Source organism: Salminus brasiliensis, chromosome 24 (genome assembly GCF_030463535.1).
Source record: "Salminus brasiliensis chromosome 24, fSalBra1.hap2, whole genome shotgun sequence".
Taxonomy (NCBI): domain Eukaryota; kingdom Metazoa; phylum Chordata; class Actinopteri; order Characiformes; family Bryconidae; genus Salminus; species Salminus brasiliensis.
In genome coordinates, this window is record NC_132901.1 from 17,952,423 (window position 1) to 17,976,297 (window position 23,875).

General features: G+C 38.0%; 1 protein-coding gene across 1 annotated transcript in view; it reads right to left on the minus strand.

The window, feature by feature from the left end:
- The window catches only part of LOC140546864 (hepatocyte growth factor activator), a 64,033-nt gene extending 41,760 nt beyond the window's left edge, over positions 1 to 22,273 (minus strand). Inside the window, exon 1 of the mRNA XM_072670287.1 lies at positions 22,239 to 22,273. Coding sequence (XP_072526388.1) covers positions 22,239 to 22,244 — 6 coding nt within the window. The 5' untranslated portion in view covers positions 22,245 to 22,273. The remainder of the gene's footprint in view (positions 1 to 22,238) is intronic.
- Between the last annotated feature and the right edge of the window lie 1,602 nt (positions 22,274 to 23,875).

A 23,875-nucleotide genomic window follows, 5' to 3' on the forward strand; every position in this document is an offset into this window, starting at 1 on the left:
CTTTCACTGTAAGTGTATTATGTAGTGTAATAGTGGTAAGAATGTGCACATGTGTCTGAAAATGAGAGGGAATTCTGAGCTGATGATGCGTAAGACTTTGATGATGAAACTTCCAGGGAAAGGAGAGATAATTACGTTAAACCATCTTGTAGAAACACAACCTTTTAGCTCCTGAGAAGCGATCATTTAGCCCACCAATATAGGGGTAGTGTCATGTAAGAAAACAAACTAAAGGTCAGTATATGAATCATAATTCCGCCTATGTGATGTGGACTCACAGTGGAATAGATGGAAGTGTACTGAAAGCAGTCATTTTAATCTGAAGCCCTGCTTTATCTCTCTTAAGACAGTGGCAACGGTCTACTTGAGGTCATGGATTTATCGCCTGTACTTTATGGCTTACTGTAAATGAAATGAGGAAATAAGAGCTTCATATAAATGGCTTTTGCCGACAACAAGCTAAGCATTTAATGCATTAAAATGAAGTGAGTAGACCATAGAAGTGAAACACTGCTGAAGCTGCTGATGCCGGCGTGGTGTAAATGTGTCCCAGTTGTAGTGTGTTTGGTGATTCACTGGCGACTGGACTCATAAATGGGGCAAAAACGTGGAGCTCAAAGTACCGCACAGGGCATGAGTCAGGGCGAGTCACTGGACAGAAGGTTAACCCGAGACGCTGAATAAACTGAGTAAGCAAAAACCACGTTTAGTGGCGTTTAATTTAAACCAAAAAAACATGATTTGACTTTTATTTCCCATGAGAAAGTGAATCTCAGCAGACATGATATCTTCAAGATGGCCAGAAAATCTACTGACTACAATGAAAAAAGTAAAATAAAAAATAAAAAAATAATAAGTTAATGTTTGGCAATAATAATCATTAATGGTTAGATCTATTTTATACATGTGGAAAAAAACACATTTGAGTTTGAATTAAAGTTTTGTATTTTTTTAATTGTGAGGAAGTAAACTGTCTCTGTAGCTAAACAAACATAAAAACACTGAGTTTTTAACAATTTCTAATGTGCCTATCAAGTTAGCCTATCAAAACATTAAATATGTAAAAGTGAAAAAGCATTTTTTAAGTTCATGTAGTTTGACATTGTGGCATCTATAATGCACAAGTGGAGGTGGATTTTTTTTTACCCCATACAAAATTGTTTCTTAAAAAAAATGAAAAATTAAACATTTATTTTTTCTTTTAAAATAAATAATTATTTACTCAGATCTGATCAAAAAAATTTTTTTTGACAATTCAATTTAATTTTTTCCACGTATTCATCAAAAAGCACAAAACCCAACCTTGGTCCACCCACACAATATTGCCAGTGTCACAGGTGGCAACATCGTCTCAAAGCATGATCCAGCCTGTCCAGATGTTTAATAGCATACTTCAAATTTTAAATTTTGCAATGAGGTCAAAGACACAGTTTCATTCTTATGACGCTTCCACGAAGATTGTTTGTGCAAGCCTACACAGTGAAAACAGTCTGCACAACCCTCTTGGCTTCTTTCATGCATGGTTCATGTATGCAGTCACGGCCTGTACTGATTTTCTTCACCAGCATACAATGCAGTTCTGTCTTTAAATCTCATCTTGACCTCCACAGTTCCTCTGAACTGTCCTTTCAACATGTACAAAAAGCAAGCTGAAAACATACAGTATCTTCCTACAGCCTTCCTCTACCTTGTTTTCAGATCTTTAGGGAGATGCTCAGAGGAGCTCATAGTTTCTGAGAGTTTCTGAGTCTGGAATGTTTGGTTCAGTTGAGAGCTCCTGATGTCTTGCTTAAGGCCTGATTTGCCAATCCAGGTCTGAGACCTTATCACAAAAAAAAAGCTGTTTATTTGACACTGATAATTTTGTATTTTTCTATGCAATGCAATTTGCTGAAAACATTGTGTTTTAAGTTACTAAACTTAGAACATATTAAAACATTGTTAAAATTTTAAACATTTTATTAATTGTCATTTGTAAAGGTTACTGGATTGAATTAACTGTTCACTGTTCATTGTGTCCACATGTGAAATTTAATGTGTTAATTTCACTCAGTATCTTCTTTTTTTGTTAATTATTTGGTAATTATAATAAATTAATTAGCAACTACTATACATTTTTCAGCAACTGCTATAAATTATTCAGTAACAATTATGAATTACTGAATAAGTACTAAAATGATCAAATAACCACTGTGACGTATTCAGTGGCTAATATAAATTATTCTGTATATAATATGAATTAAACTGTAACTAATATCAATTATTCAGTGTCTACTATGACTTACTCAGTAACTAGTCTAGTTACATACTATTACTACTACTACTACTACTACTACTACTACTATTAATTACAGAGTAATGACTAAGAAATATTCAGTATCTGCTATAAGTAATTATTTAGTACACTATGAATTATTTAATAACCAATATGAATTATTCAATATCTACTCTAAATTACTCAGTAAGTGCAATGAATGTTTCAGTAACAATTGTGACTTATTCAACATCTACAATCAATTACTCAGTAAGTACAATTAATTATTCAGGAACTACTGTAAATGATTAAATATTAACTATAAAATACCAAATAGGTACAGTGGATTACTCACTATCTACTATGCCATATTCAGTAACCACTATGAATGATTTAATACTTACTATAAATTACTCAGTACAAGTACAAGTATTCAGTAACTACTATTAATTATTCAGTAACCTAGCCTTAAAATGAGGTCCTTGATGACTTTTTAGTTAATGTAATGGTCCTATTTGGAACCATGAACATTAAAAATTCTAATACAAAACACAAAAAAGAAATACAAAAATGGTTATGTTCATGGTTGAATTTTCTATTAAAGAAACCCCTGTTTGTGGTCCTTTAAATAATCATTCAGAAATGTTAAGCAATGGATACCACTGTTGTTGAAAGTTAAAGAACCCTTTTTCACCATATAGAAACCTTTTAGATAGAAAAGTACTACTTAAACTTACTTAACATAAATTATAACATGAAATGTCACATAATATGTAAAGTGGGAGTAGGAGCAGTAAAAGGAAACACATATAGTTAAAAAAAATAAAAATGATGAGAGCATGAAACTATATAAAAGTGCTTCAATAAACTCCTACTGTTAGTACCCTAAGGAACAAAAATGTACCTGTACAGAACTCTTTTCTGACAGTGTACACTGTCCGATCCCATGCTGTGCACATGATAGACATAAGAATCGTCTGGATTGACTGTCAATGCTGACCATCAGCTTAAGCAGCCCTGGCGAGGCTATGGCTGATGCAATCACTTCTTTTCGTTTTTGTTTACTGTATGTAGGTCAATGCAAAGTTGAATCAAAAGGTGAGGTTAAAGGGCGTCTGCCTTGTGTCAGGTTTTGGGTTTGACAGAATGGGTTGTGATTGGCATATCAGGCTGCATACGTGTTTGCAGTGTGGGAGGAGAGTCCAGGTGTGGTGGCTGTTTCGCTCTGCCCAGGAAATGACTCATTATTGGAAAGAATAAAATAACACATCTAAACACAGCATTAGCTGAGACTGTGTTTTTAGGCACTCTTGGAGTCTCTGCAGAGTTGTAACACACTTACTCATCTTCAAAGTGCTTACAAAAAGCACATAATAAGTGGAATCAGATGCGTTTGAGTAGAGTAGGGATTCTGCTGTGCTACAGAACTACTCTAGCATTTTGTCATTTGTTTTGATGATTTTCTTTGACTCCAAACATACTACTCATAAAAGCCAATCAAATGTCCATCCATTCAAAAGATTGCCCAAAGTGTGGCTTGTGGGCCAAAGTTGTCCTAAGAGGACATTTGATTTGGCCTGCTGGAAAGTTACCCTTAACCCTACTCCATCACTCAGTGAGAGAGCAATCTAATTCTAGTTTTTCTCTAAAATTGTTTTTTTTTTATTTTTTTTTTTTTAAGTATTTTAGTGACAAAATATAATATGATTCCCAAACTACAATTTTAATTAAACAAAGTAGTCCTACTAATCTTTTTTTCGATGTTGGCCAACTACAAGCACTGAACTTAGGACTTTTGGGATGTGAAGATTGGGGACTACTGTTGATGAACATTCAGAGAACTGTTTTTGGCTCCATTATTTTGAGTGCAAGATCAGACCCAATGCTAAAACCATGGGAGCCCCTATTTGGTCCTGGAATGCCTGTATTGATTTTCAAGTAAGTTCCAGGTTAAATAAGCCAAAGGTCGAGGACCAGATTTGCTGATACTTGAATGAATTTTTGCAATATTCTAATCCAAAATATGAAGAAAAAAAAACACTAACACTTCCTTCCTTTCTCTCAATTTAGTGCTGCCAATGAACAGCTTGTAACTCTCCGCAGCACTAGCAATACTCTCAACACTAGATGGGTAAGGACTTAACACGTCTCCTCCGATAAATGCGGGACTCAATTCTCAAAAATGATCTCTTTAAATTCAGCTGTTAGCTAAAGTTCTTTGATTTTTACATTTAGCTCTGTGATTGTCTCCGTCTATAGTTTAGTAATGCTCATCATTTTGTCTTTTAATGCTGTTGCAGTTTTATCGATTACTGTATTACCTGTCTGTAAAGCACTTTGAGCTGTTACCTGCATGAAAGCTTATCTTTAAATAAAACATATTATTATTTAATATTATGAGTTTGGACAGTTTGAACATCACAATATATTTACCCAGGTAAATGTTTTTTAAGTTTTTAAATGGGATTTTCAGAAAATATTGTGCCACCTTTCCCGATAATATATCATTATTTACAACAATCCAAAGTATTCTAGGTAAAATATACAGTAACCTTTATGTGTAAATAACTTTAAACCTTTAGGGGGTCAGTCCAGCCTAAAACTAGCATTTAATCCCTTAAAAAGGCTGAAAGTATTATGAGAGTAAGTTCTATCCAACAAAGAATATCCCCACCAGTTTGTACAGAAGTCCCTGTAGTTACTGAGAAATATGACTTAATGTGTAATAAGCCTTTCTGTGTTAAGGGGTTAATGTGTATTTGTGGTGTTATACAGTGTTCTTTAGTGCAGTGTTATATCCCTTAGCCTCAACAGTGTGACAGAAGTCCTAATTTTGTCTCCTTTTTGTGTTTTGGTTCATTAACACTCTCTCACTACAAGAATCAGCATTCAGTAAACAAATACACAATACAGGAATCTTCTGACAGTGATAATACGATTCTGACTGCTTGCCTAGCCACTGATATAGAGGAAAATGAATAGTCTGCACAGGCCAGGACCAAAAGAGGTGGGCCAGCTCCTCCCACTGCCAGGATCCACAAGATCACAGAGGGTTTTCCTAGTCTTTAAACAGGAAAATCTCGCTCTAGAGAGTACTGCGGCTCTGCTGTAGGATGTGAACAGGCATGTCTGCTACAGATATAGTGATGCTTAAATGATTTGATTTTGGCTGCAGCGTTCCTTTAAAGTCTACAAACCTCAGGCTTTTGTTTTATGAATGTAGAAATATCATGACTCATGACTCATTACTTGCACAGCACTGCTGCTTTCTGCGTGTGATTAATCTTATGCTGATTTACAGTGAACTACACGTGGTCTTCAAACGGTAAGTTGAATCGGGCCTGTAAGAGCACAGGAAATCACTCATCTGTGCGGGAGTTCAGCCTCCCTGGTGCAGAAGAAAACTAGGAAAATGACAGGGTAGAGGGAAAGAGAGGGTCAGTAGAAAACAATGCTGGACAAAGTTAGCACTGAGTCACTGCAGAGCTGGGTTTGACTCAGTGAAATTACTAAACACGCAGCAAATCTGCCTCCACCAGTCTAGACCGAGTTCCAGCGAAAGCAGGTTATGACTCAGGACCCACCTGAGTACTAATGTAGTCAGGGTGAGAGAGCGAGACAGAGAGAGAGAAATTCGCTCCCTCACTCATTCAGTCCCTCACTTCCACAGGCTCGCTTCACCAGCTTGGAGCTCATCCACACTTCACAGGGATTTACAGCCAGCGGAGGAAACAAGCGGACCTAAACCCTGTAAGTAAACCCACTGAAGCTTACATGCTTTTACATACTTTATCCACCAGCATTTCCCTTCAGTGACCTTCCTGACACTTACTCAGCCGTGCTGCCTCTGAGAACATCTGCTTTTAATTGATGTGGGACCCACACACGCATCTACGAGGGGAACCGACTTGGAGAGACAAGATGGCAAGATGTTGGCATAGCTGTTTGCCTTCACCCTGCTATGCCTCCATATTGCCATTTTCTAACTTCCATTAGCAGCAGATGACCTACAGAATACAGGCCACGTGCGCCAGGGTCTCCAGGAAGGCTGCAAGCTGCCTGGTAGCACTACCAACGTGGTTGTGAGGGATGTGGAGGAGTGAAGGAGTGATCTTTGCCACGTAAATCATTAACCTTTCCATACTTTGAGGGTGTTTCATTTCCTATGTTTTGTAATTTAATGGTAAAGTTATAATACTTTATTAGACTTATGAGATTTTGTTTCTATGCTGGTAGATGCTGGATGTAGTAAGACATTTCACTACAGTTCCATAAGTCACTCATAGTAAAGTAGTGTAAATGCACTGTTATTTTTTATTAGTGCACTTATTTGGCTGAATATCTTATATTAATACAATATATTAATATTACCAACAAATAAAAATGGATAATCAAATAATTATGAAAAAAAAACTAAATATATGTTGTTAGAAATGGAAATTGAATTATTTTATTTTTAATAAGCACATCTGTATTGTGAATATTTAGTTTTAGGCTTTTTCCAACAGCAGCTTCAGCAATAACTGTTTGGCAGCATGTTAGAATAAACACAGGTTAACATAAAGGCAGTAGTTAGGCAGTGCTGTTGGTCAATAAAGTTATTGATATGTTGGTGATAAGAACAGATACTAAAACACAGATTTGGTTCTTCACTGTGAACTCCAGATACTGTATGGGTTTGTTCCATCAAGAGCTGATTAACTTTAATGAAGGACTGATTAGAGAAGGACTGATTAGAATGCTATAATATAATGACAATATTTTTTTCACCTTCAGTGCTTCAGTGCTTTAGTGCACACACACACACACACACACACACACACACACACACACACACACACACACACACATATGTATATATAAGTGTTAAGTGTTGAAAGGTATATAAGTGTTGAAAGGTATTTTTGAGGATATTATCGTAGTTTTTACTTAGAAAAACAAAAACATGCATCTATCTATCCATCCATCCATCCATCCATCCATCCATCCATCCATCCATCCATCCATCCATCCATCCATCCATCCATCCATCCATCCATCCATCCATCCATCCATCCATCCATCCATCCATCTATCTATCTGTCTATCTATCTATCTATATATATATATATATGTTTTGTGTATGTATGTGTGTTGTTCTAAGTGTAAACGAATGATACATCACTCTCTCTTTATATAAATGTATGTGTGCATGTATATATAAAATAAAAATAGTAAATAGTAAACTACTAAAACTTTTTTTTCATCAAATAGATGTTGTAAACATAAAAAACACTAAATATGGTTCATTTCATATAATTACATACTGCACTATAAACACATTTTAAAATGACGTGTTTATTATAATTTTGTTTTCAGTTTTGTCCATATGTACATTGTGTCATATCTGAAGTATCTAGTAAAAGTACTCTTAAATTTGCTATAGGATTTTTTACTGTTTAATGTTTTTACCTTTTTCCAAAATGTGTCACAATGTGAAAAATTTGCAATAAACTGTAATACAAAGTCTTAATATATATAAATATAATATATAAATATAAATATAATATATATATAGATATTATTATATTATTATAGATATATATTGTCCGCTAATATATATACATCCGCAATATATCATATCCGCTATGTTATTATCAGAAGGTTTCCACTGCTAAATTAATTGAACAGTTTTCATTTATTTTAATTATAAGTAATTATTTTCAGACTCTGATTGCAATCATTCTTCATAAAACACATAAAATTTACTCATTTAAATGAACAAATATCACTCCAAAATGTATTACACACCAAGATACACACCATGATTAACTACAGGGACTTCTGTACAAACTGGTGGGACTATTCTTTGGTAATAGAAGTTTGTAATTACACATTTTTACAAAACACTCGTTAGTGACTAATTTGTTTTTTGTGGTGACAATAGTCATTTGTCTATACATGTTTTTATATTCTCTGTGTTTTGCTACATTTTTAATCTTACAGTCTTTAAATCTGTTTTCTGATCTATGAATTGTAGTTATAGATTATTAAATGCAAAACAACATTGTTAACATTGTTTTCCATATTAATTTGTTTAGATGGACAAATCTTTTCGTATTATTTTTCTCTTGTAGCTGAAGTAAAGGACAGCTTGGTCCTTTAGTGCATTAGAGATCAGAAATAGTTTCAAAATGATAATTAATAATCACTTAATAATAGTGATTTCATTTTAAAGAGTCCAACACATGTGTAATATGAACATTTTCAGTCTCTCCTTATTCTTAGAATGAAACTTGTTTTAAATAATGCGTTTAAGACTCTCTCTGATGGCTGCCCTGTTTTGTGTGCCATTCAAAAAGCTTTTAAAGCAGAAACACTCTTTATAACTTTCACACACTCAAATAAACCTTTTTATTACAAAAAAGAATGGAATGGCTTTTGTGTGTTCTTCTTCCTGCATAAATACATAAAGTAAAACACATTTCAGACTTGAGACTTTGGACTGAAAATACTTGCCTGTAATTAAATCTGTGCCTTAATTTTGTTTATTTTAAGAAAATAAAGATGAAACTTTCCATTTTGTCACTGCCAAAACAACCATGTACCTTTACCAAATTCTTTAATTACAATTTAATCTTGTTTTGAGCATAATTAGTAAGTGCATGGCCAGCAAACACAGCTTTAAACACATACAATTTTTAATAAAACGAAAAATTATGTTCAGTGTGTACAGTAAGGACAATTCAGAGAGAATGTTACTTTCTGATTTTCAGTAGTGACACATTTACTCTGAAACAGTCGGATCGCACTAATTATTACATGGCCATTAGGGAGAGGGGTGCAGTTTCAGTTCAAAAAATAAATCTGGCTAAAATAAGGCTTCATCTATGAAAATACTGCAAATCTAGACTAAAAATGTGTTTTGGTAGTGACACTGAACCTGGAGGTGTTTTCTTATTTCAACTTAAAACTAATAATAAAAAAGTAATTTTTAAAAATGTGAAAAAAATGATTTTAGAATGATTTGTACGAGTTGAAATTTAGGGCTTAGGGTTTGAGACACCCCCTTTGTAAAAAGGGCTAATTTCAGTGCTACAAATGTAAAATGGTAACACATTACTGTATTTATGCAATTTAGAGCCAAATAAATATTTACCAGTAAAGAGACTCTTTCTTAATCTTATCTTAATAAGAAAACTGTACAAGAAGCTTGGATTTCTCACCACATGCTGCATTTTTGTGAGTTTTTCAGTGATTTTCTAAGCAACTGTAAAAGTGCCCACTGTATATTTAGAAAGAAATAATTTGTTTAGAGTTTTCTCATTATCAGATCATTGAAGTAAAATTTAACTTTCTGCAGTTTAAATTTTAATGTGTATGTAAATGCACTCAATGAGTCAGACATCAAGCAGTGGTATTTAATAGAATAACTTGCTGTGATTAAAGCCTTCAGACATCTGATTTTATTCACCACCACTGTGAACAATTCTTTTTGCTTTAATATTGTCCTTTAATCTTTAAATAACTTTTGAGCATTAGACCCTTAACCCTTGCCAGTTGTATTTGCTAAATAATACATCAATGTTCTACTGATGACACAGACTGGATCAGGTGTTTACAAATGGACTACATTCTCAGAAAAGTAGATCACCAGAAGGTTTGATTGATCAAGGTTGCTCTGGTTGCTCTGTAAGGGAGGACAAATTCCCTGGTTTAATGAGGTGTCTGGTAACCTAAGCATTCTCAAAATAGATGTAGCCCTAAATATATCCCACCTTTGACAATACATTACCATATGAGACAGATCTAATGTTAAGCAGCATCCATGATCCTTCTAAATGTCAGTGTTCTCCTAATGCAAAGTACTACTGTGGCTATGGATGATTCCAGAATCCAGACCCTACCATGTTACGGTTTCCATGGAGCTGTCTTAAGTGCAAGTGGACTGATACAAAGGGGATTAACATTAGGCCTTTAACATTTGACCTGCAAAGGGCTTGTTGTAAAGTATGTCCAAATGTATTTAGACACACCTATTCATATGTGAAGTCACTAACTTTCAAATTGCACCCATAACTGACATTGTCCAACATCTAGTGTAAAGACCTCCCTATGACAGAGGATGTCATCAATGAGTAAAGAATGTCATAGGATGGCAGAGGATGTCATAGAGCAATAGATGATCTCATCTTATAGATCTCATAGAGGAGTAGAGGATGTCAATAAATGGTAGATGATGTCATAAAGATGTAGATGATGTCATAGATGAGTACAGGATGTTGTAGAAGAGCAGATGATATAGAGGAGTAAATGTCATAGAGGAGTACATGATGCCAAAGAGAAGTAGATGATGTCACAGAGGATGTCATAAATATGTAGATGATGTCATAGATAAGTAGAGGATATTATGATGTCAAAGAGATGATGTTGAGGATAGGATGCCAGAAGAGTAGAGGATGTAATAGAGGAGTAAATCGTGTCATAGAGGAGTAGATGATGTTATATAAGAGTAGAGGATGTTATAGAGGAGTACATAATGTCATAGAGGACTAGAGGATGTCATATAGGTGTACAGTATGTCATAAAAGAGGATGTCATAGAAGAAAAGGTGAAGTCAGAGGCATAGAGGGTGTCATAGAACAGTGGATTATGTCATAGAGGACTAAAGGGTGTCATACAGATATAGAGGATATTACAGTAGAGTAGCCAATGTCATAAAAGAATAAATGGTGTCATAGAGGAGTAGAGGATATCATATAGGCGTCGAGGATGTCAGAGGAGTAGAGGATGTTATAGAAAAGCAGATGATGTCATAGAGGAGCAGTGAATGTGATAAAGCCACAGAGGATGTCATTACAGAGTAGCTAATGTCATAAAAGAATAGATGGTGTCATAGAGGAGTGGAGGATTCCATAAAAGAGGAGAGGATGTCATTGCACAGCATAGGACGCCAAATAAGAGTAGAAGTAGAGTAAAAGTAAATCATGACATAGAAGGCTAGATGAAGTTATAGAGGGGTACAGGATGTGGTAGAATAGTAGATTATGTCATAGAGGAGTTGTGGATGTCATAAAGATGTAGATGATGTCATAGAAGAGCAGAGGATGTCATAGAGGGATGTATGATGACATAGGAGAAGAGGATGTCCGAAGATTAGAAGATGTTATAGAAGAGTAGTCAATATCATAGAAGAGCAAATTATGTAATAGAGGGGTAGATATTGTTGTAGAAGAGTAAATGTGTAATAGAGGAGTAGATGATATCATAAAGCAATAGATACTGTCATAGAGGGGTAGATAATGTCATAGAGGAGTGTTTGATAACAGAGTAGTGTAGGAAGTCTTAAACGAGTAGAGGATGTCATAGAAGAGTAGGTGATATAGAGGAGTAGATGATGTCATAGGGTACTAGATGATGTCAGAGAGAAGTAGAGGAGTCAATGATGTTTCAGAAGAGTAGATGATGTCATAGAAAAGTAGAGGATGCCATCGAAGAGCAAAATATGTACTAGAGGAGTAGATCATGTTATAAAGGAGTAGAAAATGTTGTAAAAGGGTAGAGGTTATTACAGAAGAGTAGATGATGTCATAGAGGAGTATATGATGACAGAGGGGTTGAGGATGTCATAGAAGAGTAGAGAATGTCAAAGAAAAGTAAATGATGTCATAGATGAGCAAAGGATATAATAGAGGAGTAGATAAGGGGAGTATTATGAGGGGACAATAAGGGGAGTGTGATAGAACACTCCTCCTTCTCACAGCTGAAGTTAAAAAAGACATCTAACCCCCCAGTTATTTTGTGTGTGTGTGCTGACTGTACTTTGTCACTAGTGTGTGCCACTGCTGGGTAAAATACATAGCCTAAATTCCATTGTACTGCTGTGCAATGGCTGCTGAGGACGATCTTAATCTTCTAAGCAGTGACTCAGCACACATACAATGTCTAGGTTTTATCTTCTAAAAACTTTTCTTTTTGAATACGAACCACATAGAATGAAAGGTCTTCCATATCCAACACAAAGCATATCTTAACAGGTTGGGACAGAGAATCATGGGGTGAGGAGAGGGGAGTCATAATTAATGTTTGTCTTCTTTTGTGGCTGACTTCTGGGATAGGGTTGTAAATCAGAACACACACACACTACACTCCTGCTCTGACCTCTGCTCTTTTGCCTTGCTGTTTTCTCTCAGGGTATTTAATTAATATGTGTTTGCTTTGTCATAACACAGTATTCTGTATATTATGATATACAGTATATCCCAGTTTGGTCAGCCATTGGTCAGTCAACCCCGGAGAAGAGAGGGGTTAAAGGTCTTGCTCTCCACTTATTCTCGTGTGATAATAAGTAAAAATAATCTTAGTGAAAATTTATTTTTTTTGGCATTTTGCCTCTGTTGCAATTTGTTCTAGCCCAAGGGTAAAACTAACTACCTGCTTTCAGCTAGTGTTCTGATTTCCAGTGAAGTCAATTTCAGCACTATCATTTTACTGCTATGATTGTCATATTTAGTCTCTTTGTTTAACTCTTTGATGTGTGTTAAATGTTACTGTTTTAGTCATATTGGGTCAATCTTATAGATGGAAAAAAAAAACTTATTTTTATTTGCTATTATTACTGTCAGTGATAATAGTCATAGAGTAGTGGTAGTGATAGTGAATGCAGTAGTCATAGTGGTGATAGTAGTAGTAGAAGCAGTAATGATAGTAATGGCAGCAGTATTATTGGTATAAATGATAATAGTGATAGTAGTAGTAGTAATAGTTTTGCTAGCAGTGTATTAAGGTCAAACATTAATTATAATATAATATAATATAATGCATTAATATCAGCATTAAACTTTATAAAGCAAACATAATATCAGCATTAAAATTGTTCTGACTATTCATTCAATTCATCTAATATCCTGGTCGCTGAGTAACATTATAATTATATTACATAACTAATACTGACACTGTCACAAAGCCACTTAAATATAATATTACAATGGAGATTCTTACTTCCTTACTTTCTTTTGATGTTGTATTATACACTGGGCTGCTGTTTACATTTACATTTACAGCATTTAGCAGACGCTCTTATCCAGAGCGACTTACAAAAATGCTTTGCGATTTACCCAAGAAAAACCTCAGCTAGTTTGAATAGACTAAAAATTAGGCTTTAGACATTACTAAACACAAGTCAATATGGAGACCATAGTACTCTACTATTCACCCAAGTCCTCTCTGAAGAGGTGGGTCTTTAGTCTGCGTTTGAAGACAGCGAGCGACTCTGCCGTTCAGACACCCAGGGGAACTTTATTTCACCACTTTGGTGAAGGACAGAAAAGAGCCTGGACGCTTGTCTTCCGTGGATTTTGAGGGATGGCGGGTCGAGCCGAGCCGTACTTGAAGCTCGAAGGGCTTATGGTGTGGATCGGCTTTTGACCATTGCCATCAAGTATGGAGGGGCTGGCTGGTCCGTTCTTGGCTTTGTAGGCCAGCATCAGGGTTTTGAATCTGATGCGGGCAGCAGCTACAGGAAGCCAGTGAAAGGAACACAGCAGAGGAGCTACATGGCTAAATTTAGGGACATTGAAGACGACCCGTGCCGCTGCATTCTGGATGAGTTGCATGGGCCTGATGGTGCGCAGAGGCAGACCAGCCAGAGGAGAGTTGCAGTAGTCAAGTCTTGAAGTGACGAGAGACTGAACGAGCAGCTGGGTGGCCTCTCTAGAGAGGAACGGTTGACTTTGCACATTGCATATTTATTCATTTATTTTAACTTATTGTATATATTTTAACTAACTATATATATTTTATATGACTTCAGTAGGCTCTTGTTCTGTATATGTAATACATATAGTGTTATAGTGCTGCAGAGTAATTACCTGAGCCTCTTCACAAGCTTGAGTGCCCTGACATGTTATGCAAATGACAAATAAACCATGACCTGACGTGACTTGACTAATATTGTGTGGCGGTGTCCTGAGGTATCTGGCACCAAGGTGTCAGCAGCAGATCTTTTAAAGCAACAATATTAAGCATTCCTACCTGAAAATAGCAGTTTTGTGAAAAAGTAAAAAACTAATTTAGGTGAGGTTGTGGGTGGAAAGACATGGTCAGAGTTAACATTGTCTGTACAGACTTCAGAGGGAGTTGGATGTCAGAAGCACACCACATATTAGCGACTACCCAACGCAAGAGGCAGTTGTTGCTTTTTTTTTTTATTTAACGAATAATTCCATTCCATTCCACCGTAAATGGCCCTGCCGTATTCAACATGCATCAACATACACTACATGATTTTCTCTCCAACTGTCGACTTGACAACCAGCACAGACACAGCTAGACTGAGAATCGAGGCTAAAACTGGGGTAAAAATGATGTAGGGTAACCAAGGTTAACTGCCTGGTGAAGTGGGGAGGACAACACTCACGAGAACTCAGTAACAAATCATGTAACCTATTTGTGAAAAATCCTGTAATATTACTCTACCGCTCAGCCCACATACTTCTTTCTCTGTCACTGACGGTTCTATATTTCTCAGCTTGTCCAGAAATGCGTGTGTAAAACCTGCCTCTTAGGGGGGGCAAAGCACGAATGACACTTCCTGACTGTAAGGGGGGCCCAGGAGCAAGAAATACCAAAACTTTTAAACATAACTACTTGCAGTTAATTCTATCAGAAAATAACTTTGTGTCTGTTTATGATAACACAGTACATTGCATACTGCTCAGTAATGCATAAAATCATGTCTGATATGACTTTAGGAGAACAGTGCAGCCTAAATCCTGCAGTAAAGCACGGGATTCAAATACATACATAATTACCATATGAATAAAATACATCAGCACAGTTACTGCCAAAGGAAATTTAACTGTGAGACAAAACACTGTTGGTGTAGGATATTAAATTCATGTGGAACCAGAGTAAACAGGTCAATCAGGTTCATTTAAGCAGTGCTTTTGTCAGTGCAGGGACTGTGCAAGCCGAGACAGAAAGTGACAAGAGGAACACTCATAACACAGGGCTCTTTGATCCAAACACTGTTAATAGTGGCGCACTTCCAACACAAACGCAATGTTCACCTTATTTTTACAATGTTTCCTATGAAAGAGCTTTATAACCTGTATTTATCCAAGCCTACAACTCACTGTTGTGTGAGTCTAACCTGTGTAACATGCAAGTATCCATTATTAAAGGTGCCACCGAATGCTTTTACGGAGTATATTACCTTGTTATGTATAAATAGTAAGTACATTATTTGGACAAAAGTATTGGGACACACCTCATAATCGTTACATTCAGGTGTTTTATTAAGTCCTGTTGCCACAGGTGCATAAAATTAAGCATCAATCCATGCAGTCAAGGTGCATCTGCGGGTTTTAGGTGCCTTTCTAAAGCCACCTCAGCTGTAAATGTCACCACCCCTGCTTTCTACCGGTGCTACGGCCCCACGCGAACCTATGGCCTTCCGGACCCAAGCTCGCTTCACCCAAGCTTTAGGTCACAAACTAACTCTGCCAAGGCAAAAACAGTTATCAATTAACGGTCACTTAACATAGTAACCTTTTAAAAATAGCACCTTTTAAAAATATCTTCATTAGAAGCCCAAACATATTAGCTTTAATGGCATGACAACTTGGGGATCAGATCTGTCAGCGGGACCAAATGTAACGCTAGGTAACTTCTCCCATATGGAAATCTGATATATGGCAATTATGCCAGTTCGAATGATGCCATGAGCATGTGATGATTTAAGAAGAGACTGGAGAGAGGGGAGGTGACTCTGAGAACTTTGAGCTAGAGTTCAGGTGGCTTCTGCTTGTCGTAGGAAGCCAGTCCTCCCTCTCCTATCTGCTAAGTGTAGATAGGAATGAGAGATTTCAGAGATGACAGGGTCGTGGAGGGTTGCGAAACAGAGGAGGGGCTTCAGGCATGTTCCTCCTCTTCAAGATGTTTGTTATTTCATAACACCACGTATATAAATCTATGTCATATATTGAAATATAAGGAATTCCATTGTATCCGACATATATTTGTCACATATTGAAATACAAGTGATTTATATATAGGTCAACATATATGGCCATTTTTCAAATGATGGACATTTTAGTCATATATGAGTGTACACAATTTAACAATATATGATAGAAAAGTGTCGCTGTCACACAAAAAGCACATAAGAAAAGATCTAAAGGGCACATGTCAATTTTGGAGCATTCCTATTAGTTCATTTATCATGAAAGTTTGATGCAGTAATAAGTGCCAGATAGACATGATGTAATTTTCAGAAGTTAAATGGGGTTAGACAGTGATCACATGTATAACACACATATACATTTGTACTATAACTGATATTCACATATATGTTTACTGCCTATTGCATGTATCTCCAAAATGGTGAGTTTACAGGAGAATGCAAAAATGGACTTTAAATGGAAGTCAATATAAATGAAGAGGTTATTCTAAGGAATTTAAAGCATTTCTATTGGTCCATTCACCAATAATTATTCACACAGTGTACAGTGTATACAGTGTTCAAACCATGGAGAGAACTAAAAATGGACATATATGGAGATACATGGTTTTCATTAGACAGCAGTGATATATGCATTCATATTTGTTCTAAATATTTTGCGTATATGTCCAATATATGATATTTACATACATTTATAATATATTTATGCAATAGAACATGCAATAACACACAATATTCTCAATATCACATGACCTTAAGTCTTCAATTGCTTTTATACAACAGTTTTTACAAAATAAAGAAACTAAATAAATCTAAGAAGTCCTGAATTGAATACAGCTTTTATTATTTAATACAAGAAGTAGTTCCACAATAAATAAGATTTTGCTCTGCAATGGTAACAATTTCAAAACACCAGGACCAACTAAATAGAGGTTGGTTAAGGTACCTGTTGAGCCCTGTATGCAGTCCAAGACATATCGTCTGTTTCTGGATAAAGTCCTCCACTTCAACAAAAAGGGACTATTAGCTTGCAGGTTATGCTTATCCACATTCTAATGGGGAAAACCCTCCTTGATGTGGAGATCTGCACAAGTGAAAGATTCTGCAGTATTGAGCCGAGCGCTACAAACTATTCATGAGGTTTTTATCAGTGGTTTAAAGCATGTTTCTGAAGCGCTAATTTGACCTTCAGTTTAGGTTTGACTTTGGTTCAGCTCAGCTCTTTTTGGTTGTTGTCAATGCGTCAGCATATCTGTCAGAATATATGTAATTTATTTTTAAATATATATGTGCATATAGTCAAGTCAAGTCAAGTCAAGTGGGTTTATTGTCATTTCAACTACATACAGAGTACACAGTGAAACGAAACAACGTTCCTCCAGGACCATGGTGCAACATAGACAGTGCATACAACAAACAAGTGCGGACAGACAACACAACACAGTACAGACAGAGGATAATAAATGTGTAAATAAATATATGGGCAAATTCCAAACCCCTGATCACGATGAGTTATGTGGAAATGTGGGCGTGTCTAAGTCTCTCAAGGTGAATCACGCAGATGGTTATTTAGTTGTCCATCACAGTTTTGGAAGAACAAGCTTAGGACCATTTACCTGTGCTTGCCTTTACCTGAAATACTGAGGCTCTACCCATAATAACTTTCAAATGTTCCACTACAATTACAAATATGGCTCATTCTCAGACAACTGCCATCAATATTTGAGGACCACTACATGACCACATTTTTTTTTTTTTAGCCATCCCCCCCCCCAATTTGGTTTGCCAATTACCCAGCCCGTTCGTATTCTCCCCCATCGCATGCAATGCTCCCAACACTAGTGAGCATAAGGACCAACACAACTTCACTGCAACATCACCGAACAACCAACTCACCGGGAGGGAAGTGGCGGCCAGCACTGCACTGGAGCACCTACCCTGGAGACAGCAAGGCCAATTCAAGGTCTTTCTTAGGGCCCCGGCTGCCGATGGCTAGCAGCATGACCTGTGCACATTTTTTTTTGCTTTTAGAATTATGAATTTTTATAACAGTGTTGTTTTCTAGGTTTGACTTAGCTGTGATTTTTAAAAAATGAAGAGAACAGATCACCACAAAAATCAATTGATGCATTTTATTTTTAATATATATATATATATTTTGGTGAAGTGATTTTCAATCTTGTACTCCACTCTTGCCTTATACCCTCACACTACACTTGTGAAGACTTGCTTTAAATCACAATGCACAGGGTGTGTCCTTCAGTTTTACTCTCTTCCTTCCTCCTGGCCACTTTACTTTCACTTGCATTTTCAGTAAAGCTCTTCATGAGCAAGAAAAACAGTACTTCCATTCCCAATGTGTTTCTCAATGATCCTAAACCCAAAAATCTAAACATGTGACATAGTTATTTTACTAGATTAATCACTGGGCTAGCTGCCTAGCATATCTGGTCTACCCAGACAGGCTGTTCTAAGGCATCAGTCCCTGTCTTTCATAGGTATCAGAGTCTGTTTAATGTATTCTACTGATTTTTGATGCATTTTTTTGTGTTCAATAAAATGACAAGCTTCAAAAGTCAGAGTCGAGACCAATCACAGAGCAGTAAAGATGTATTGTATTGTATAGTATTGACTCAATAATATTTATGCTCTTCCAGCCCACTAGGAAAGCTGGCGAAACAGTAGAACATGGCGGTGACTTCAGGAGAATAGGGTGTTGTTGATACTAGAGAGCAGCTCATCACCTCCAGACTCTGCTAGTTATAAGAATACGGGTTGCCTCCTGAACCAGACCTCATGACCATGTTTTTTTCCTGGGCCAGTGTCGGCAGAAAGAGAGCTCAAACACAACACACGGCAAAGCAAAAACTAAAGACGCCAACATGGATCCATGCTAGGCTGAAAGCTGACGCGAGCCATTTACCATCTGTTCTCTTTAACATCTGCTCCAACAACATCCCACAAAAACTAGTTGAACCAAACCAAACTGGAGCTAAAACACATTATTAAGGGAAGTCCTGGCTCATTTTCTTTACCAGTAAGACTGGAGAAAGCTAAAACCAGGGAAGCTAATGAGTGTGAGTCTCACAGCCTGACTAACCTGGCTGCAATCTCTTCGGCTAACAGCACATAGCACTGAGAGGACTCAGTGAGAGGAAAACAATACTATCCAGTGTGAGTCTGGAATAATTACAACCAGCTGATAAACCAGCTAATAAAAGCAGAGCGTATTGTTTTTAACAGGCCCTTTATAACAAATTAAATAAATTAGCATATTTATTTTGAGGCAAAATAACAGGGTGGTAAATAAACTTGTTTGTTTTTTTGCATCTACCAAATTCACACTTACTATTTATACTTAAAATACTCAATAAATGCATTCTGTGGCACCTTTCATTCCTGTTAAGTGATGGTGTTTTCAAAAGATCCAGAACTGTCGCTCTGAAGTAGTCTGTCTGGTAGAAATCTCTCTCTCTCTCTCTCTCTCTCTCTCTCTCTCTCTCTCTCTCTCGCTTTCTCTCTCTAGTGTCAATAAGTTCAACAGTCATAAAGTGTGCAGTGACGTGCAGATCGTGAACAAAGGCACTGTAGAAGAGAATGGAGCCAGTCTGATTGGTGGCAATAGAAAGCTATAAATTTCCTGAATTACATCACCAGGATCATTTCATTTCCCTAGAAGAAACTAAAGGACTAAGTTAAGCCCCGCCCCTTTGCTCATATTCCACTGTTAGTGTTGCTGTGTATTCGCTCTTAGGGTTAACAAGAAAGTCTAAACAGCAGTCAGCTCATTGCACGCAGCAAGAACAGCTATCTAGAGTACTGGGCGAACCAAACCTCAGGCTCAGAGTAAACTAGAATGCTTCCGTATGATAAAAACAGAGTATCAGAGATCCACAGCAGAGACGGATCCTGACCAAGTACCGGCTCAGTGCCGACAGCTCAGTGCCCTCTATATGCCTGGCTATAGAGACGGGCAGGTATAAGTGCTCCTGGCTGCCCAGAGAGAGGTGAATGTGTGGTCAGTGTGAGAGTGGGGAGGTGGAGAACGAGCTGCACTTCTTCCTCAACTGCCAAAAATTCAGCACAGTACAAGATCATTTCACAGACAGCTTTAAACAGCTGATCCCAAACTGCCACACACTTCTAGAACTGGAAAAATTAGGGATAATTCTGGGAGAGGGGCACATCGCCGTTTTGATGCAGAAATCCATTCATTTCTCTGCTCTACTGTAAAGGGGGAGCTCTGAATTCCTGCTTATTCTGTTTGTACAGTCAATCTCACAACAGCTCTCTCGCTTTTGTGTTTTAACAGCATTCACACTGAACGCTAACGCTGCCACTCAGTTGGCCTTTTTGCCACTCGTTGGGCGTGGCAGCAATGACACCCTCGCCGGTGACATGTGTTTATCCTCAAATACGAGTGTGATATTAACTGGATACGTTTATTTTAATTTAGCTGGATGTAACACTACTGAAACACATTTAGCATGGCTTATGAAATGAAATTTAACTGTGTGGAACTGCTGTCCAGAATTAAATCAAATTGGTCTATGGAATTTTGTTTTTGAGTGTATGTGAGGAAAACCGCGTTGTGTGTGTATGTATACATGTTCATGATAGGCTCTCAGCAGTTGGACTAAATGGATTTTGTTCAGGTGTGTGTAAGAGTCTCACAGCTCATATTGGGCTCATCTACTCAGCCTGATACATCTGGCAACCGCATGTGTTAATTTGCCCATTTGCTCCAGCTGTGAGCTGTGCATTCAGCTGGGTTGCCAGATTGATCAGTCCTGCTCAGGTGGAGGATTTTGAGGGATTTTTAGCTCGGCCACACAATGTTCAGGCCAGGTGATGTATGAAAAGAAATACATTTTTTGCCACATACACACACACACACACACACACACACACACACACTCAGAAGTCAATTAAACTAAACTAAAGAGGCCTTGGTGTGTAAACAGGGAGCTGCTGATGAAAAATCTGCCCTAATTCTGATTGGTGCAAGTTAAAAATCTGCTGCCAGCTTCTTCCAACATTGTCAGTGCCCAACTCCTCCCACAGACACGCCCACAACAAACAATCAAAGCATATGTATATTTTTTTTTGTTATGGAAATGAAAGAATCTTATGAAAATGGCTCAGTGGTCTCACTTCACCCCAGCACTAGGGTACTAGGGTTCAGTTCCCTGGCCAGGCAAGAACCCCATTACCCCAGAAGACAGATGGGTAGGTGACACAGTAGGCCTACTGTGACACCTTTTGTCCCTTTGACCAGTCATGTTGTCCTTATAAAGTGGGAGTCATGCTTGTACTAGAAATTCTTAGGAATCTTAACTGGATTTCTTTGGACAGAAATGAAAGCACTGCTATCTTGGCATGTGGTAAACAAGCATGTTTGACTGGCAACCCCAGGAAAATATCACTAAAACAAGCCACAAGGCTGCTAATAAAAGAGAAAACACAGAATGGTTGTGCAACTAAAGTGATTCCCACTTCCAGACAGTAGCTAGGCTGTTGCTACATGGTTGCTATAGTATTCCAGGTGCTTTCTACAGTGTTGCTAGATGGTTGCTAGGGTATCCCAAGTGGTTGCCATGGTGTTGCTAAGTGGTTGCTAAGGTGTTGCTAATTTGATGCTATTGAGTTGTTGCCATTGAGTGCCAAGGTGGTTGATATAGTATTTTAGGTGGTTGCTGTAGTGTTGCATAGAGGTTCCTAGGGTGTTGGTATCTCAGGTGATCGCAGTGGTATCTCAGATGGTTGCTCAGGTGTTGCTAAGTGTGCTACTGTATTTGTCAGTCATTTCTATAATTAGTCCTAATTAGAAAGAAAACACTTTAATGATGTTATGAAAAATGTCCCACTTAAAATGTTAGGCCACAGAATTAGTCTGAATATGCAGTATAGTCTTCTACCAACAGATGGCACTGTTTCATAACATATCCACCTTCTGCACTGTGTATAACTGTGCATGGCTGTGTGTGTGTGTGTGTGTGTGTGTGCTCTTGGCTGCCAGGTTGGGCAGCTGGATTGTCTCACCTTCATGACACGCGTGTGTGTATGGTGGCATGACCCCTGACCTTGCGACCTCAGTCTCCTGGCAACAGCAGAGTCGGTCACAGACTGAGATACGAGTGACCATCTGTGCAGCAGGCACCTGATCAGACAAAACACACACACACACACACACACACACACACACACACTCACATACACACAGAGACATGCAAGCAGCCCCCTCTGTCCTCCTCCCTCATAATGTGAGTGCCATCATGCTATGCAAACACACACACATGAGCAATGAGTGCACACACTCCTCCACCTGCGCTCCCTAAAACACACTCTCTATCACTCTCTCACCCCCACATTACACACCTGCTCAGACAATACACACCCCTCTCAAATTCTTTTTCTCCTCTCTCATCCTCTCTTCTCCTCTCAACTTTTCTCATTTCTTCTCCTCTTTTCTCTCTCCTTACTTTTCTCCTCTCTTCTCTTCTTTCCTTTTTTCCTCTTTTTTCTCTTTTCTCTTCTCTCATCTTCTCTTCTCCTCTCATCTCTTCTCCTCTCCTCTCCTCTCCTCCCCTCATCTCCTCTCTGTTCTCTCCTCTCCTCTCCTCTCCTCTGTTCTCCTCTCCTCTCTGTTCTCTCATCTTCTGTTCTCTTCTCTTCTCTTCTCTTTCCTCTCCTCTCCTCTGTTCTCTCATTTTCTCTTCTCGTCTCCTCTCCTCTCTGTGCTCTCATCGTCTCTTCTCCTCTTCTCTCTTCTCTTCTCCTCTCCTCTCCTCTCTTCTCCTCTCCTCGCTGTTCTCTCATCTTCTCTTCTCCTCTCCTCGCTGTTCTCTTCTCCTCGCTGTTCTCTTCTCTTCTCTTCTCTGTTCTCTCATCTTCTCTTCTCTTCTCTTCTCTTCTCTTCTCTGTTCTCTCATCTTCTCCTCTCTTCTCTTCTCTTCTCTTCTCTTCTCTTCTCTTCTCTTCTCTTCTCCTCTCATCTCTTCTCCTCTCCTCTCCTCTCCTCCCCTCATCTCCTTTTCTCTCTTCTCATCTCCTCTCTGTTCTCTCCTCTCCTCTCCTCTCCTCTGTTCTCCTCTCCTCTCTGTTCTCTCATCCTCTCCTCTCCTCTCCTCTCCTCTCCTCTCCTCTCCTCTCTTTTCTCTCATCCTCTCCTCTCTCTTCTCTTCTCTTCTCTTCTCTTCTCTTCTCTTCTCTTCTCTTCTCTTCTCTTCTCCTCTCCTCTCCTCTCCTCTTCTCTTCTCTTCTCCTCTCCTCTCCTCTCCTCTCATCCTCTCCTCTCTTTTCTCTCCTCTCCTCTTCTCTCCTCTCCTCTTATCCTCTCCTCTCTTTTCTCTCCTCTCCTCTCCTCTCCTCTCCTCTCATCCTCTTCTCTCCTCTCCTCTCCTCTCTTTTCTCTCCTCTCCTCTCATCCTCTCCTCTCTTTTCTCTCCTCTCCTCTCCTCTCATCCTCTCCTCTCTTTTCTCTCCTCTCTTTTCTCTCATCCTCTCCTCTCATCCTCTCCTCTCCTCTCCTCTCCTCTCTTTTCTCTCCTCTCTTTTCTCTCATCCTCTCCTCTCTCTCCTCTTCTCTTCTCTTCTCTTCTCTTCTCTTCTCTTCTCTTCTCTTCTCATCCTCTCCTCTCTTTTCTCTCCTCTCCTCTCCTCTCATCCTCTCCTCTCTT